Source organism: Paroedura picta, chromosome 7, assembly GCF_049243985.1.
Source record: "Paroedura picta isolate Pp20150507F chromosome 7, Ppicta_v3.0, whole genome shotgun sequence".
In the NCBI taxonomy this organism is placed as follows: Eukaryota; Metazoa; Chordata; class Lepidosauria; order Squamata; family Gekkonidae; genus Paroedura; species Paroedura picta.
Window position 1 is genome coordinate 91,206,051 of NC_135375.1, and position 14,136 is coordinate 91,220,186.

Sequence of the window (14,136 nt, forward strand, 5' to 3'; positions counted from 1 at the left end):
GTACTACGTGCATGACAAGAGTCATAATTTGCACACCACAATACATCATATTTAAACTTTGCTCAAGGACCATTATATGTATTTTCCATCTCATGGATAAACTTGTTTCCTTAGTAATTATCAGGCTCTGGAATTCTCTGGGCCTTTAAATCTTCAAGCAAATGATCTTGTATAGCATTTGCTGCATCTGTAGTGAGACAAGCCTGAGTTTCACAACTCTTCCCGATTCTGAACAGATACATTCGATAGTGCAAAGGAATATGAGGCTGCATGAGCAGAGCTTTCAGATATGCTCCTAGGAAGTAAAAACACTGATTGCAAACATTGTGTTTTTACCTTCTACAGCAAAATTTTTAATATGTCTGTTCAAGAATACAGCAAAATTTTAATATGTCTGTTCAAGGAATACATCAATCACAAAACAGAAAACTTGCTTTAAAAAACAGCCTTCTCTTGAACCAATGATTTCAATCAACCCCAAATGAAAGACTTAAATCCACTGAAAATCAAACAATACTAAATACACTCCGGAATAAATAAATAACAGAAAGGGCACATGGAGCCAGAGGAAAGCAGCAAAAAAAGAAAAGAAAAGAAAAAGAAGAAAAACCCACCTTGTGCTGGTGGGAGGGCAATTGGGAGCTCTTTCTCTGCTCTTGCAACACCAAGCAAACAAGTGCTTTTAGGTGAGATTCCCCCCCCAAACACATTTCACAATGAGTCCAGTCGCACACTGTGATCTAGTACATGTTGGACATACCATGTATTTTCAAGCAAACATACACCCCTCCCCCGAACAAACCTGCAAATTCAGACACCCATTACCTTTATTCTACAGCTACGGCCTTGACATTGCAGGCAACAGATGGAGCTCCCCCAACCCTGAATCCTACTGCCTTTAGCATCACTCAGAGCCAGGTAGAAAAATAGCATGGGGATGGAAAGACAGAAAAAGATGGTGAAAAAAGGGAGATTATGGTACTGTACCAAGGTGGTGCTTTCACTGGTGCTGCAGGCTCCACTTAAAATAATTTGAATTTTGAAGCTTGGCATGTGAGGGCTACCAGCTATATCAAAGTTACACCAGTGCAGCCGGGACTGCGGAACTTCACTGTAAACTAGTCAAATTCTGCCTAGCCATAACTTACAGGCACCTAACACTGAAACCAACCCCTTAATACTAAGACTTATATAGTAAAGAACTGTACAAACAATTTCAGTTTTTGCTTTGAGGAGCCTCTAGTCAAATTATTTGTTCAGCTTCAGTCACTTTCCAGGTGACATTCTGTCAAATGCCTACATAAGACCATCTTCCGCAGTAAAGACTGTCAGTTACATTATTGCTGAAGTAGCAAACCAAAACCATCCAGCAAAACAGGTTTCACTCTTCTCCACCTGCGTCTGAGAGTACCCAAGAAGTATCTCATTATGAAGCTGATACAGGAAATCCAAGAACAGCCTACAGTTCAACTGCTAGATGAATGAGTCCTGGATTTGCTGTGGCATGAATTCTGAACATCCCTACAGAAGAAGTTTTCCACCGCTCTATCTAGTCCACAGTGAGTCTCTTGTGGCGCTGAGTGGTAAGGCAGCAGACATGCAGTCTGAAAGCTGTCTACCCATGAGGCTGGGAGTTCAATATCAGCAGCCGGCACAAGGTTGGCTCAGCCTTCCATCCTTCCGAGGTTGGTAAAATGAGTACCCAGCTTGCTGGGGGGTAAACGGTAATGACTGGGGAAGGCACTGGCAAACCACCCCGTATTGAGTCTGCCATGAAAACGCTAGAGGGCGTCAGCCCAAGGGTCAGACATGACCCAGTGCTTGCACAGGAGATACCTTTACCTTTATCTAAAGGTAAAGGTATCCCCTGTGCAAGCACCGAGTCATGTCTGACCCTTGGGCTGACGCCCTCTAGCGTTTTCATGGCAGACTCAATACGGGGTGGTTTGCCAGTGCCTTCCCCAGTCATTACCGTTTACCCCCCAGCAAGCTGGGTACTCATTTTACCAACCTCGGAAGGATGGAAGGCTGAGTCAACCTTGAGCTGGCTGCTGGGATTGAACTCCCAGCCTCTTGGGCAAAGCTTTCAGACAGCTGCCTTACCACTCTGCGCCACAAGAGGCTCTTACCTTTATCTAGTCCACAACAAAAAAGGAAACTTAAAATAGTTTGACTTGACTAAACAGCTCAACTGGTTAATAAGCCAACCAACTACAAGCATTTTAGCAGTTTAAGCATCCTCGCCAGACATGCATAGGATATTGACAAACCCAGTCTTTTAAAATGGACATGTGTCTAGTACGAAAACTGTAGCAGGTCTGAGAAAGTATTGAACTTGACAGCGACAAAAGAAGTTGGAACTGACACAGCAAGTTCCACCAAACCAAGATGGAATAAGTTAAAACAGCCAATCCTAACGTTTTGCCACCTGTAACATGCCAGACTAAATTCATCATAGCAAATGGCTTAACATACTTCAAACAATCCATCGAGTACATAGCCACCCAAAATTAAGAGGAACAGACATACTGGGGATGCGCAGCTTCAAACATACACATCATTTCCACCCCAATCCCAAAATCACACTCAAAGGGAAATGCTGAACCACTACAGTCTTTTCTTCCCCCATCAGAAGCTTATTACAAAACAACCTGCAATTCTTACTTCCTAATCTCAGTATTTTACTGCCACTACATTCAAACTGCAGCACACCAAGTATTCCTGCACTGCTTCAAAGTTAGTTAGTTTATGCATCAGAAACAGGGAAGCCTACTTAGAACTATTTTCATATCCAAGATGCAATACTGCAGGGAGCTACTCCTCAGTTGCAGCAACATACAGGTAGCCATAACGGAAATCTTCCTTGTTAACCTTATAAGCAATTAGACAACACTGCTTTTTTATGACGAAAAAAGTTGGCCCTTCATTTGTGCTAGGACTTTAACAGGTTTGAGGTATATTACGGAAATGTATTTACAATATAAAATATACTAATCTAAGTAGTCTAGGAAAGCGATAATGAACTATCATCAAATCACAGATGCGAAATGAATTCCTTACATGGCTCAATGAGATTTTAACTAGAGCAGTAGTTCTCAACCTGGGGGTCCGGACCCCTTTGGGGGTTGAACGACTCTTTCACAGGGGTCGCGGTAGGGCAAAGCAGTTTGACAGGGGGGAGGAGCAACCACTGTTGCCGCTCTTCCTGCAAGCACCTGCACTTGGCCACCCGCCACTTCAGCAGCGCCCCCGGAAAAGCAACATTTTATATACAATCATGAACAATGGATCTTCATGTCATTGGTCAATTTTGGTTTAATTTCTGTGAAATTAGTTGGGGGTCACCACAACATAAGGAACTGTATTAAAGGGTCGCAGCATTAGGAAGGTTGAGAACCACTGAAATAGGATTTAATTTTGGTCAGACTCACAAAAAGAAACAATGATCCATAAAGGGCATTTTGTTATCTGTATGTATCCTTAAGCTGCAGAAGCTTGAGCTCTTCTACTACACATGTTCTTTTACTGTCAAATAATGGCCATTTTATCAGCACTCACCCAGCCAGTCAATGTTCTACTGCATCCCTGAGCCTCAGGGGAGAGCAGTATATAAATACAATAAATAAATAATCCTTATTGTGAGGCCCATCTATTCCACAAGGAGGATGAATTGTTCTTGCTCAGAGTTTGGTTTGAAATGTACAGTATTCCCTGGTATGTGTTTAGATATTTATATTATCTCATATATATTAACTGAAATGTTTTGAATGCGGAAATATTTTAAAGCTTGATGTTTGCCATCTTGGGGAACTTACTTGAAAAGTTAGCATAGAAATGTGTTAAATAAAATGAATTAATCCATTCTCAAAGATCGAAACATTTGGTAAAATAAGATTTTATATTTTTATAATAATTTTTTTAGTAAAATTTTCTTCAAAAATCCAAATACTAGTACTAAAAGGCATCAAGGAAAATTCAGAAACAAAATTACCATAAATTAAAAACAAAAGAGGTTGAAGAAAGAGAAAAATCATCTTTATACCAAGGAAATGTGTGGGTTTCATTCTGACAGGGAAATAACTCTTCTCCACAAAATCACTCTACATTATTCCTCAAGAAAAATCAGGGTTTGCACTGACAGCAATATAGCAGCACTGCACCATGCACAATGCTAGAAAACAGGGTCCTTGCTTCAGCTTTACTACAAACTGCCTTGAAAAGGAAAAAAATATTTGCATGAATAAGAAAGGTATAAGTAGCTTAAGCCTGTCACCTAAAAGAAAATAAACTTCAACTGCTAAAGGCTCAAGTCCCTAAAAGGTATTCTTCCCACCAAACAGGAAAGGTATGCTTAGAAGCAAGAAGGCATTCTCGATTTGTCATATTTAGAAAGCTTGAATTAATGAATCAAGTTTCTCCAAATTTTGGATGTGTTGTGACATTACATATTGCCTTTCATACTCAATATCAGAACACTGAGATGGAGAGAAAAATATACCACACTCCTCAGTTGATCCTAAGATATAGAATCATAGAGTTGGAAGGCACCTCCAGGGTCATGTAGTCCAAGCCCCTGCACAACACACAATATGCAAATGATAAAAAATATCTAAGAGGCAACATATGGTTTAACCTTACACCCTTTAAGTGCCAAAAACTAATCCAAGTTCCTTAAGCTTTTAACAATAGCAGTTTGGTCGAACAGAATTCCAAAGTTGTGAAGCAGATTTGGAAAATACTGCACTGTCAGAATTTGGCATACGAACGTGATGACAAAGGGGTTTTTTGTAGCCTGTCCGAGAGACCATAACAAAACAGCATTAACATTTTGATCAGTAAACACAATATTGCAATTGTGTCTAGAAGAGAAGAAAAACACCAGTGCAATGTGCTCTCAAGGACTAATAAACAATGCAGTACTCAGATATTGATTACAGAGGCTAAATGACAGCCACAGATTCCAATAAAAAGAGAGCAATCTTCTAACCAGATGGAGGGCTGGTACCAAATCCCAAGCTACTGTAGCAACTTGAAAAGCCAGTTACAACACTTGATCAATAACTCCAAAGCTTTGAGGACAAATACTTTCAATTATAGGTGTTATATTCCTCTTACAGCCCAAAGGACTTGCTCATCATTAAATTAACCTAAAAAATATCAGAACACATACAGCCTTGATTAAAGAACCAAGAATTTAACTCATTTTAACTGTTTTAATAATCTTAATTGTTACTGTATTTTAACAATGTTGTATACTGCCCCAATACAGTAGTGCCGAGAAGGGCAGTCTAGAAATTTGCAAATAAACAAATTTTTCCTGAACTATTTTGCAAAGCAATTTTAGTTGTGCCCATTATCAGAAAAATTTCCAACAATGACCTTATTGTGTAGTGCCTTTCAGTGGATCCTCAGAAATACAAAACTTATTTACCATTTCCAACAGAGCATGTTGTCTAACAAAAATATATGTGCACAAAGTTTTTATCATTTTGCATGCTACTTTTACATGTTCAATAGCGAGAGGTTAATAATAGTAAGAGATTAATAATTTAAGATAATGTATCATTTTTTTCTATACTCCATTCAATAATCAATTAAGCTTTCTAAAGCAACACTGACAGTATAAGGAATTTTGGAGGAAGTAGAAAACAAGGGTTACAGGTGAGTGTCATGTTGTGAAGACGATTCCATAATTACAACACTTTTGTCAGTTTTAAGAAAATTATAAGAAACTGATGACAAGTTTAAGATAAAATGTGGAAACAAGAGCTAGAAAATGTTATTAAAATACAAAACCTGAAGACTGAAGCACAAGCCTTGCTTCAAATAAAAAAGAAAATGTGTCAAAGCATGCCCTAGATATAAAGACAATAGAAGGTATGCAGACTATAAATGTAGAGCTAGTTCCTTAATACTGGGGCAACAGGCCAGATGCTTTTAATCTAATTTCAAATGTATACTAATACTAATTTCAAATGTATAGGCATCTGCAACAACAAATAAGAAAGAAATCAAGTAGCACCTAAAAGGCCAGCTTGGTGTAGTGGTTAGGAGTGTGGACTACTAATCTGGCTAGTTGGGTCTGATTCTGCCCTCCACCACATGCAACCACAGTTGGGTGACCTTGGGCTCGCCACAGGATTGATAAAGCTGTTCTGACAGAGCAGAACTGACCATGTTCAATTCTCACTGTTGCTTCTTGACCTGCATATAGGTTTCTCAAGAGACAAATAAGATGCTCCGGTATTTCCATCTCTTTAAGAACTTGCCACAATTTGTTGCTCCACACAATCAAAGGCTTTAGCATAGTCAATGAAGCAGAAGTAGATGCTCTTCTGGAACTCCCTAGCTTTCTCCATGATCCAGCGTATGTTGGCAATTTGATCTCTAGTTCCTCTGCCTCTTCGAAATCCTGCCTGTACTTCTAGAAGTTCTCGGTCCACATATTGCTGGAGCCTAGCTTGTAAAATTTTGAGCATAACTTTGCTAGCATGAGAAATGAATGCAATAGTGTGGTAGTTTGAACATTCTTTGGCATTGCCCTTTTTTGGGATTGGAATGTAAACTGACCGTTTCCAATCCTGTGGCCATTGTTGAGTTTTCCAAATTTGCTGGCATATTGAGTGTAGCACTTTTACTGCATCGTCTTTTAAGATTTTGAATAGTTCACCTGGAATGCTGTCACCACCACTAGCTTTATTGTTGCTCAGACCTCCTAAGGCCCATTTGACTTCACATTCCAGGATGTCTGGCTCCAGGTCAGTAACTACCCCAATGTGGTTATCAGGGATGTTAAGCTCGCTCTTGTATAGTTCTTCTGTATAATTTTGTCACCTTTTTAATCTCTTCTGCTTCTGTGAGGTCCCTACCATTTTTGGTCTCTTATCAGACCCGTCTTTGCGTGAAACGTTCTCTTCATATCTCCAATTTTCTTGAAAAGATCTCTGGTCCTCCCCATTCTATTGTTTTCTTCTATTTGTTTGCACTGTTCATTTAAGAAGGCATTCTTATCTCTTCTAGCTTTTCTCTGGAATTCTAAATTCAACTGGGTGTATCTTTCTCTTTCTCCCTGCCTTTCAATTTCGTTCTCTCCTTGGCTATTTGTAAAGCTTCCTCAGACAGCCATTTTGATTTCTTGCATTTCGTTTTCTTTGGGATGGTTTTAGTTGCTACCTCTTGTACAATGTTGTGAACCTCCGTCCATAGTTCTTCAGGCACTCTGTCTATCAGATCTAATTCCTTAAATCTATATTCGTCGGGGATATGATTTAGTTCATACCTGAGTGGCCTAGTGCTTTTCCCTACTTTCTTCAATTTAAGCCTAAATTTTGCAACAAGAAGCTGATGATCTGAACCACAATCAGCTCCTGGTTTTGTTTTTACTGACTGTATAGAACTTCTCCATCTTTGGCTGCAGAGCACATAGTCAATCTGATTTCTGTGTTGACCGTCTGGTGACGTCCATGTGTAGAGTTGTCTCTTGGATTGTTGGAAAAGAGTGTTTGTTATGACCATTGTATTCTCTTGACAAAATTCTACCAACCTGTGCCCTGCTTCATTTTGTACTCCAAGGCCAAACTTGCCTGTTATCCCGGTTATCTTTGGCTTCCTACTTTAGCATTCCAATCCCCAATGATGATAAGCACATCATTTTTTGGCATTGCTTCTAGAAGGTGTTATGGGGCTTCATAGAACTGGTCAACTTCATCCTCTTCAGCAGCAGTGGTTGGGGCATAGACCTGGATTACTGTGATGTTGAATGGTTTGCCTTGGATTCGAACTGAGATCATTCTGTCATTTTGGGGATTGTATCCCAAGACTGCTTTTCCTACACTCTTATTATGAAGGCTACTCCATTTCTTCTGCGAGATTTGTCCACAGTTGTATACCTGATTGTCATCTGAATTAAATTCACCCATTCCTGTCCATTTTAGTTCACTGATTCCTAAAATGTCGATGTTCAGTCTTGTAATCTCTTGTTTAACCACGTCCAGCTTGCCTGGATCTGACGTTCCAGGTTCCTATTGAATAAAAAACTTTACAGCATCGGACTGCCTTTTCGCCACCAGTTACTTCCACAACTGAGCGTCTTTTCGGCTTTGGCCCAGTCGCTTCATTCATTCTGGCGCTACTCGTACTAGCCGTCTGCTCATCCCCAGTAGCATATTGGACACCGTCCGACCTGAGGGGCTCATCTTCCGGCGTCATATTGTTTTGCCTTTTGAACTTATCCATTGGGTTTTCATGGCAAAGATACTGGAGTGGTTTGCCATTTCCTTCTCCAGTGGATCACCTTTTGTTAGAGCTCTCTGCTATGATCTGTCCGTCTTGGGTGGCCCTGCACGGCATAGCTCATCGCTTCACTGAGCTATGCAAGCCCCCTTGCCACGGCAAAGCAGCAATCCTTGAAGGGGGACCCAACTTGTGTCTACCTCAAATAGGAAGAAATAGGAAACATCCATAGAAAAGAACAAATGAATTTACTGGCTACTACTTATTCATTCAGACTGAAAACTATCAAGAAATGAGGGAGCGCATCTCCAAGAACGTCCCTCAATGACCACTTTGCTCAGTAAACTCCAACTTGCTGGTGGTCCCCTGCTCTAAAGAAGTGCACCTGGTCTCAACAAGCCAGGTAGAATGAGCTGCCAGCAAAGATCCAGGCTTATTGGCGCTATCAAAGTTCCACAGAGCCTGTAAAATGGCCAAGCGTACTGTTGAGGCCAATGCCAGCACTCAATGACATACAAGTGCCTCCCCTTACCCCCTCCATCTAAACTGGGAGAAATAAATTAATTCTAAACCCCAGGTTCCTCTGAGGTAGCAGTGGAGGATTCTTTAATTATGGATTTTATTTTAACTGTAAATGGTTTGAATATTTTAATGCATAGGTTTTAATATGATGTTAGCTACCCCAAGATTGTTGTCACAGAGGAGTGGCCTAAAAATCTAATAAATAACTAAACAAACTGCACATACTTCATGCCTAATTCTCCAACAAGGCACTCTTCACTACAGAATTTAACAGAGAATGTAAGTTTGAAAAATACAACAAACAAAAAATAGCCAAAACACCAACAAATGAATGTTGGTAGTATCTACTCACACTAAAGCTGATACAATAATTGAAAGTCTTAAGAACTGAGTATCTTCTCTACTGTCCAGGAAGCAAAGGGCACCCTGGCATCTTCAACTCTTAATCCTAACAAAACTATACAATAGATTAAGCTGAATTACTTGCACAAGATTGCCCAATGAAATTCATGACTGAAGACTGATATGAACTCTGGGCTTCCCAGTCTTAAATATTCACAATATTTATCACCTTTGAATGTTCAAAGTGCTCCATGAATACTTTATCTCATAATCTTCACAAGAAGCATGTAACACAAGTCATTATTAAGTTTCTTACTGATAGGTTGTGGAGTCAGAAGTTACCCATGTTAACTTAGTGAACCAATGATGGACAAGAGATCTGAACCAAGGATGTAGCTCTAAAGTGACACAGGGGGCTATGAAATTGATGGTATTAACCCTGTGTTTCTCCTTGAAGATAAGATTTAAATCAGCACAGGCTGGAGAAATACAATCCAAGCACCTACATTCATAATTGGAGATGAAATAGAGATAACTTAAAACAGAAACAATATTGGTTAAATTGACCCAATCTACGAAGCCACAATGAAGAAGAAGAGTTGGTTCTTATATGCTGCTTTTCTCTACCCGAAGGAGGCTCAAAGTGGCTTAGTCACCTGGGTTTAAATGACTGGGTTTACAGAGCCCAAGGTCACCCAGCTGGCTGCATGTGGGGGAATGCAGAATTGAACCCAGCATGCCAGATTAGAAGTCCAGCACTCCTAACCACTACACCAAACTGCAACAATATCACATATGCAGCAACCCACATGCTCTCTGGCTTTGAAACTAAAAATCATGGCACTAGCTCCTTCTTCTCAAGATGCTGCATCTTGTTTTGCCAGAGGGTTACTGTAAGAATGTGCTGGGAGTGGTCACAAGTCAAAGTATCTAAATCCCACCCCCAAAATAGCCAGATGCAAAGCCTCTTACTTGTGACTTGCAATAGAGGTGCTGAGTACTGCACCACTAAGGGTACGTTTGGTAAACTGTCTGCCAGCCATTAATGCTTGAAGACTCCACACACATATTCTCTGGGAATGAGACCCATAGGCAAAGCACAGATTAGTCACCCACAGAATGCCTTGTTTCAAGTTCACAACTCATGCTATTAATTCTAGCATTTTTAAAGAAATTAAAACATAAACTTAATATTTCACACAAAATTCAAAAAATAAGCTTTGAGCATCTAACTGGGGTGGCCAAAAATATTTTAAGGAAAGAAAACAATAATTTATTTTAACATGCAGCCCTTAGATGTCTCTTAAAGATAACCAACATTAAAATGAAATCTGAATTTAATACAAATGCACTGAAGTCTATTTTAATCTCCTAATGACTATCAAGTACTTGGCATCTGAGCCAAGTCAATGGTAATCAACACTCTGGCACAAGAAGCATGAGCCTTGGACTTGCAAACTCTCTTTCAATCCTGTAGACTGCTATTTCTTGTCTCTCCCACCCTTTCTCCCAAACTGCAGTTTGCACTTGCCCTGCAAGACAGAATAGCAAATCAAAGTCTGATCATAGTTTTCATATGCAATTCAATTTACCAATTCAGTAATGACAAGCTATGCCATTCTACAAATTAGGAAAACAAAGTAATTACTGCATGGGATGGGGAGTGCGAATAAACCTGATGATCATTTCAGACTTGCTCACATAGCTCCAAACCACAGTATGGCATTACATGTTTATTAAGAAACACAGGACTTAACAGTAGCTATATAAAGGAAACAAGGACAAAAACATCTGAAAGGTCAAGCCCATGGGCCATAGTGTTCCATATATTGTATTATGAAAACTTTGCAAGTATTTAGAACTTATTAACTAATTTCCAGATAAATGTAGGTTTTATATCACAGAAAAAAATTTCACAAGAAATAACTGAACCTTGCATTGCTGCATGTATATAAAGAGAAACTGTATTTCACAACTGCCTTCTCTTCCTCTGTTTAGAGAAACTCTATAGTTCAAGAGGTCATGTGGCCTGCAACTGAGACTCTGAACTATGTGCCTAGGTAAAGGGGGGGGGGGAGAAAGACTAGCTAAAAATCAATACTTTGTTTCACCATCCCTTAGCACCAAACACATACCATACCGTACACATATATAATTTATGGAGTACAAAACAGGTAACATTATTTAAATCTGTATTAATCCTTCACTGAACGTATGAATAGAACCCCCTAAATGCCACGGCACTATAAATATTAACTGACTTCTAAAGCACTACCCAAACATTACTTCAGTAATCCTTACAACAGCACTACATGGTAAACCATCATCATCCTTGTATTACACATGTAGGATTGTGGTTGAGACAGACACAGTGGCTTGCCCAAGACTACTCACTGAATTTATGCTAAGGTCAAGTCAATGCTATGTCTTCCACATTCCACAAACACACAGGCAGCTGCCATCTAACTCCTAAGCAGAGATATTAAAGTGTTTTGAGATCTTATTGTTTGCCACTGACTTGCAAACCAAGGAAAGAACCACTGCTAGTTCCAGAGCTAACTGCCTGTAAATGTGCCTAATGTGAAGTTACAGGAATCCACCACATAATGTACCACCACTTGGCAAGTGCAAAATAAATGGTATCTGTTAAGTTACACATTTTTCAGAAGTTTTGAAAAACCACCCTTGATGACAGCTAGTTACTCCTCTACAGTGCAATTGAAGGGGATATCTAACCAACAGTTATGCTTTTAAGTCATTCATACAGCTGTCCTACTGGATATTATGCACTAAGTTTATTTTATCTGTAGCTGGATATCAAGATAAGGTATTCAGAAGAACTGATGCAAAATATACTACCGAAATAAAAACCAACCACTTCAGGGGAGGAGTTTACTAAACCAAGGTATTTGCCAAATTATTTGTTCATATAACCCGGTCTCCTTCAAGCTCTGGATTCAAGTGTCCTTTCACAAAATTAAGAAAGAAAAACAAGCACAGAGATTATGGGATCTCTGAAACACAGAGAAGTTGAATAAACAAACAACCTAATGAGCCTTCAAAAACTTCTGGTACAACAGCAGCAAAAAAATGGGGTGTCACATCATTTGGGGGTTTGTAACCTCTGCAAAAATACTTCCAAATCTGAACAAACAATACTCTTCTTATTTCCACCTAAAAAAATGTCCTCCATAATACTACCAAACTCAATTTAACTCACATTTAGACTACATCCCTGCTTTTCCATCACTCTTCTATTTAAAAAAAACATAACCAGGGAGGGGGGGAAACCTAATGAGAGTATACTGCTTCAACACCTACAAATTGAGTCTTCGACTATCAACTGCACTTCTCTTCCATTCCTAACATCCTGTCTTCCCAAAGCGCATAACCAGTTAATTGAGAAAACCGTGCGAATACGGCCTACCACAAGCCCCCCTCCACGAATTTACCCACGGATACCTGTCCTCCTGCGACTGACTCCACGAAAAAAGCAAAGCGCCATTTCGCAAGCCCTTTCCCCCACTTTAGAAAGGCTGGGGGAGCCAGACGGAGCGAAGCCCGAAACACCCACCTCCCCTCTGCCCTCCTTTCCCTCGACGCGGCTTCCACGGGCAGGGAGAGCGCGCTGGCTCGCCCCCTCCTCTCCTCTCCCCCCGCCAGGCGAAATAATGCACAGTCATGGCAAAGCCCAGGCGAGGGCAGCGCGCGAGCCGCCCCCTCTCCCTCTCCCTCTCCCAGGCCCTCCTGGACGTTGAGGGAGACAACCGGGGGGAGGGGGGGGAGAGAAACGCTACCGAAGTCACTCCCTATTGAGCAGTGCGTGTCGAAACGCCACACTCCCCCTCCGGAGCAAGCTGGCGCCAAGGAAGGAAGGAAGGAAGGAAGCTGCAGCCAGCGCTCCACAGCCCCAGCCTCCCCCGTCCTCCTCCTTCCTCTTCGCGGCCTTTTCCTTTCCCCAAGGAGGCCGCCACTTCCTCCGCAGGGAAAGGCCTCACGGTAGCCCCAAACCCAGGCTTCGGTAGGCCCCACACCATCTCCTCCTCCTCCGCTTCCCCAGGCCGCACCGTCTCCTCGGGGTCGATGTCTATCTTGAAGGTCTGCTGCTGCAGCGTCTTCAGCGTGATCTGCATGGCGGCGGCGGCTCAGCTGAGGCCCGGGCAAGGCCTACCCCGCAGGCTGCCTCCGGGAGGGCGATGGAAGGCGGCTCCCCCTGGGTCCTCCTCCTCCGCTCGCTACTCCGGCCTAGGTCGCCTCTACTACTAGCTGTGGTGGGAGAAAGAGAGCGGGGGGGGGGAGAAGGGAGGAGTCGCGCGGAAGGGGCGGGGCTAAGCCGGGGCGAACGTTCTCCCCGGCGCGCGCAGGGGACGTTACACAGGATCCTCGCGCTGGATGGCTGGCAAGCTGGCGCTCGCGGCCGCCATGATGACGAGCGCGCTGACTCGTGACCCGCAGCCCTCCCCGCCCCTTCTGTAAAAGCCGGAAAACATGACAAGAGGGTGAAGTGCGCAGGCGGGAAAGGGTTTTTTTAAAAACGGAATACACTGCGCATGTGTGGTTCTGTTGGGGGGGAATGGGGGGGGGGTCGGAAAGGTGAGTTTGGTAAAGGAGGAGGACCGATTGAAAGGCGGGAAAAGAGGTGGCTGTGGTGGGCCGAGAGGGGGGAACCAAAGCAAATGAGCAGAGAAAGAACGAGTGGTTAATGCGGAAATACTGGCCACCGTTGCTGTTATTTCCGTTTGCAAAGACCTTAATGCTATCCTTTCTGTGGGGGAGAAGAGGAAGAATTCCTAGTGAATCCTCACCTCCACAATGAATGCAACTTTTGGAGGGGGAAACTGACGTCACTTTGTAGCCTGTCGCTGTGTTTGTTGGTGCACAAGAGTCACGCCCTGAAACAGACGGACTGTCTCTTTTATAGCCCTTTCACTGCTTGAATCTAAATTCAACGGAAATCTTGTATTAATATCGTTTAGCTGACTTTTGAGTTTTGCCTGGAAGCTCAAGGGCATTCAGAAAACCACATGAGGTTAATTCTAA

At 41.9% G+C, this 14,136-nt stretch overlaps 1 protein-coding gene across 3 annotated transcripts in view; it reads right to left on the minus strand.

Moving 5' to 3' along the window:
* RAD23B (RAD23 nucleotide excision repair protein B) overlaps positions 1-13,539 on the minus strand; it is a 33,271-nt gene extending 19,732 nt beyond the window's left edge. Inside the window, exon 1 of one of the 3 annotated variants that reach the window (XM_077345368.1) lies at positions 13,164-13,539. In XM_077345368.1, coding sequence (XP_077201483.1) covers positions 13,164-13,229 — 66 coding nt within the window. In that variant the 5' untranslated portion in view covers positions 13,230-13,539. Of the gene's footprint in view, positions 1-987; positions 1,069-13,163 lie in introns of those variants that run through there. The other 2 variants (XM_077345370.1, XM_077345369.1) reach the window with 2 other exon arrangements.
* Positions 13,540-14,136: the final 597 nt, after the last annotated feature.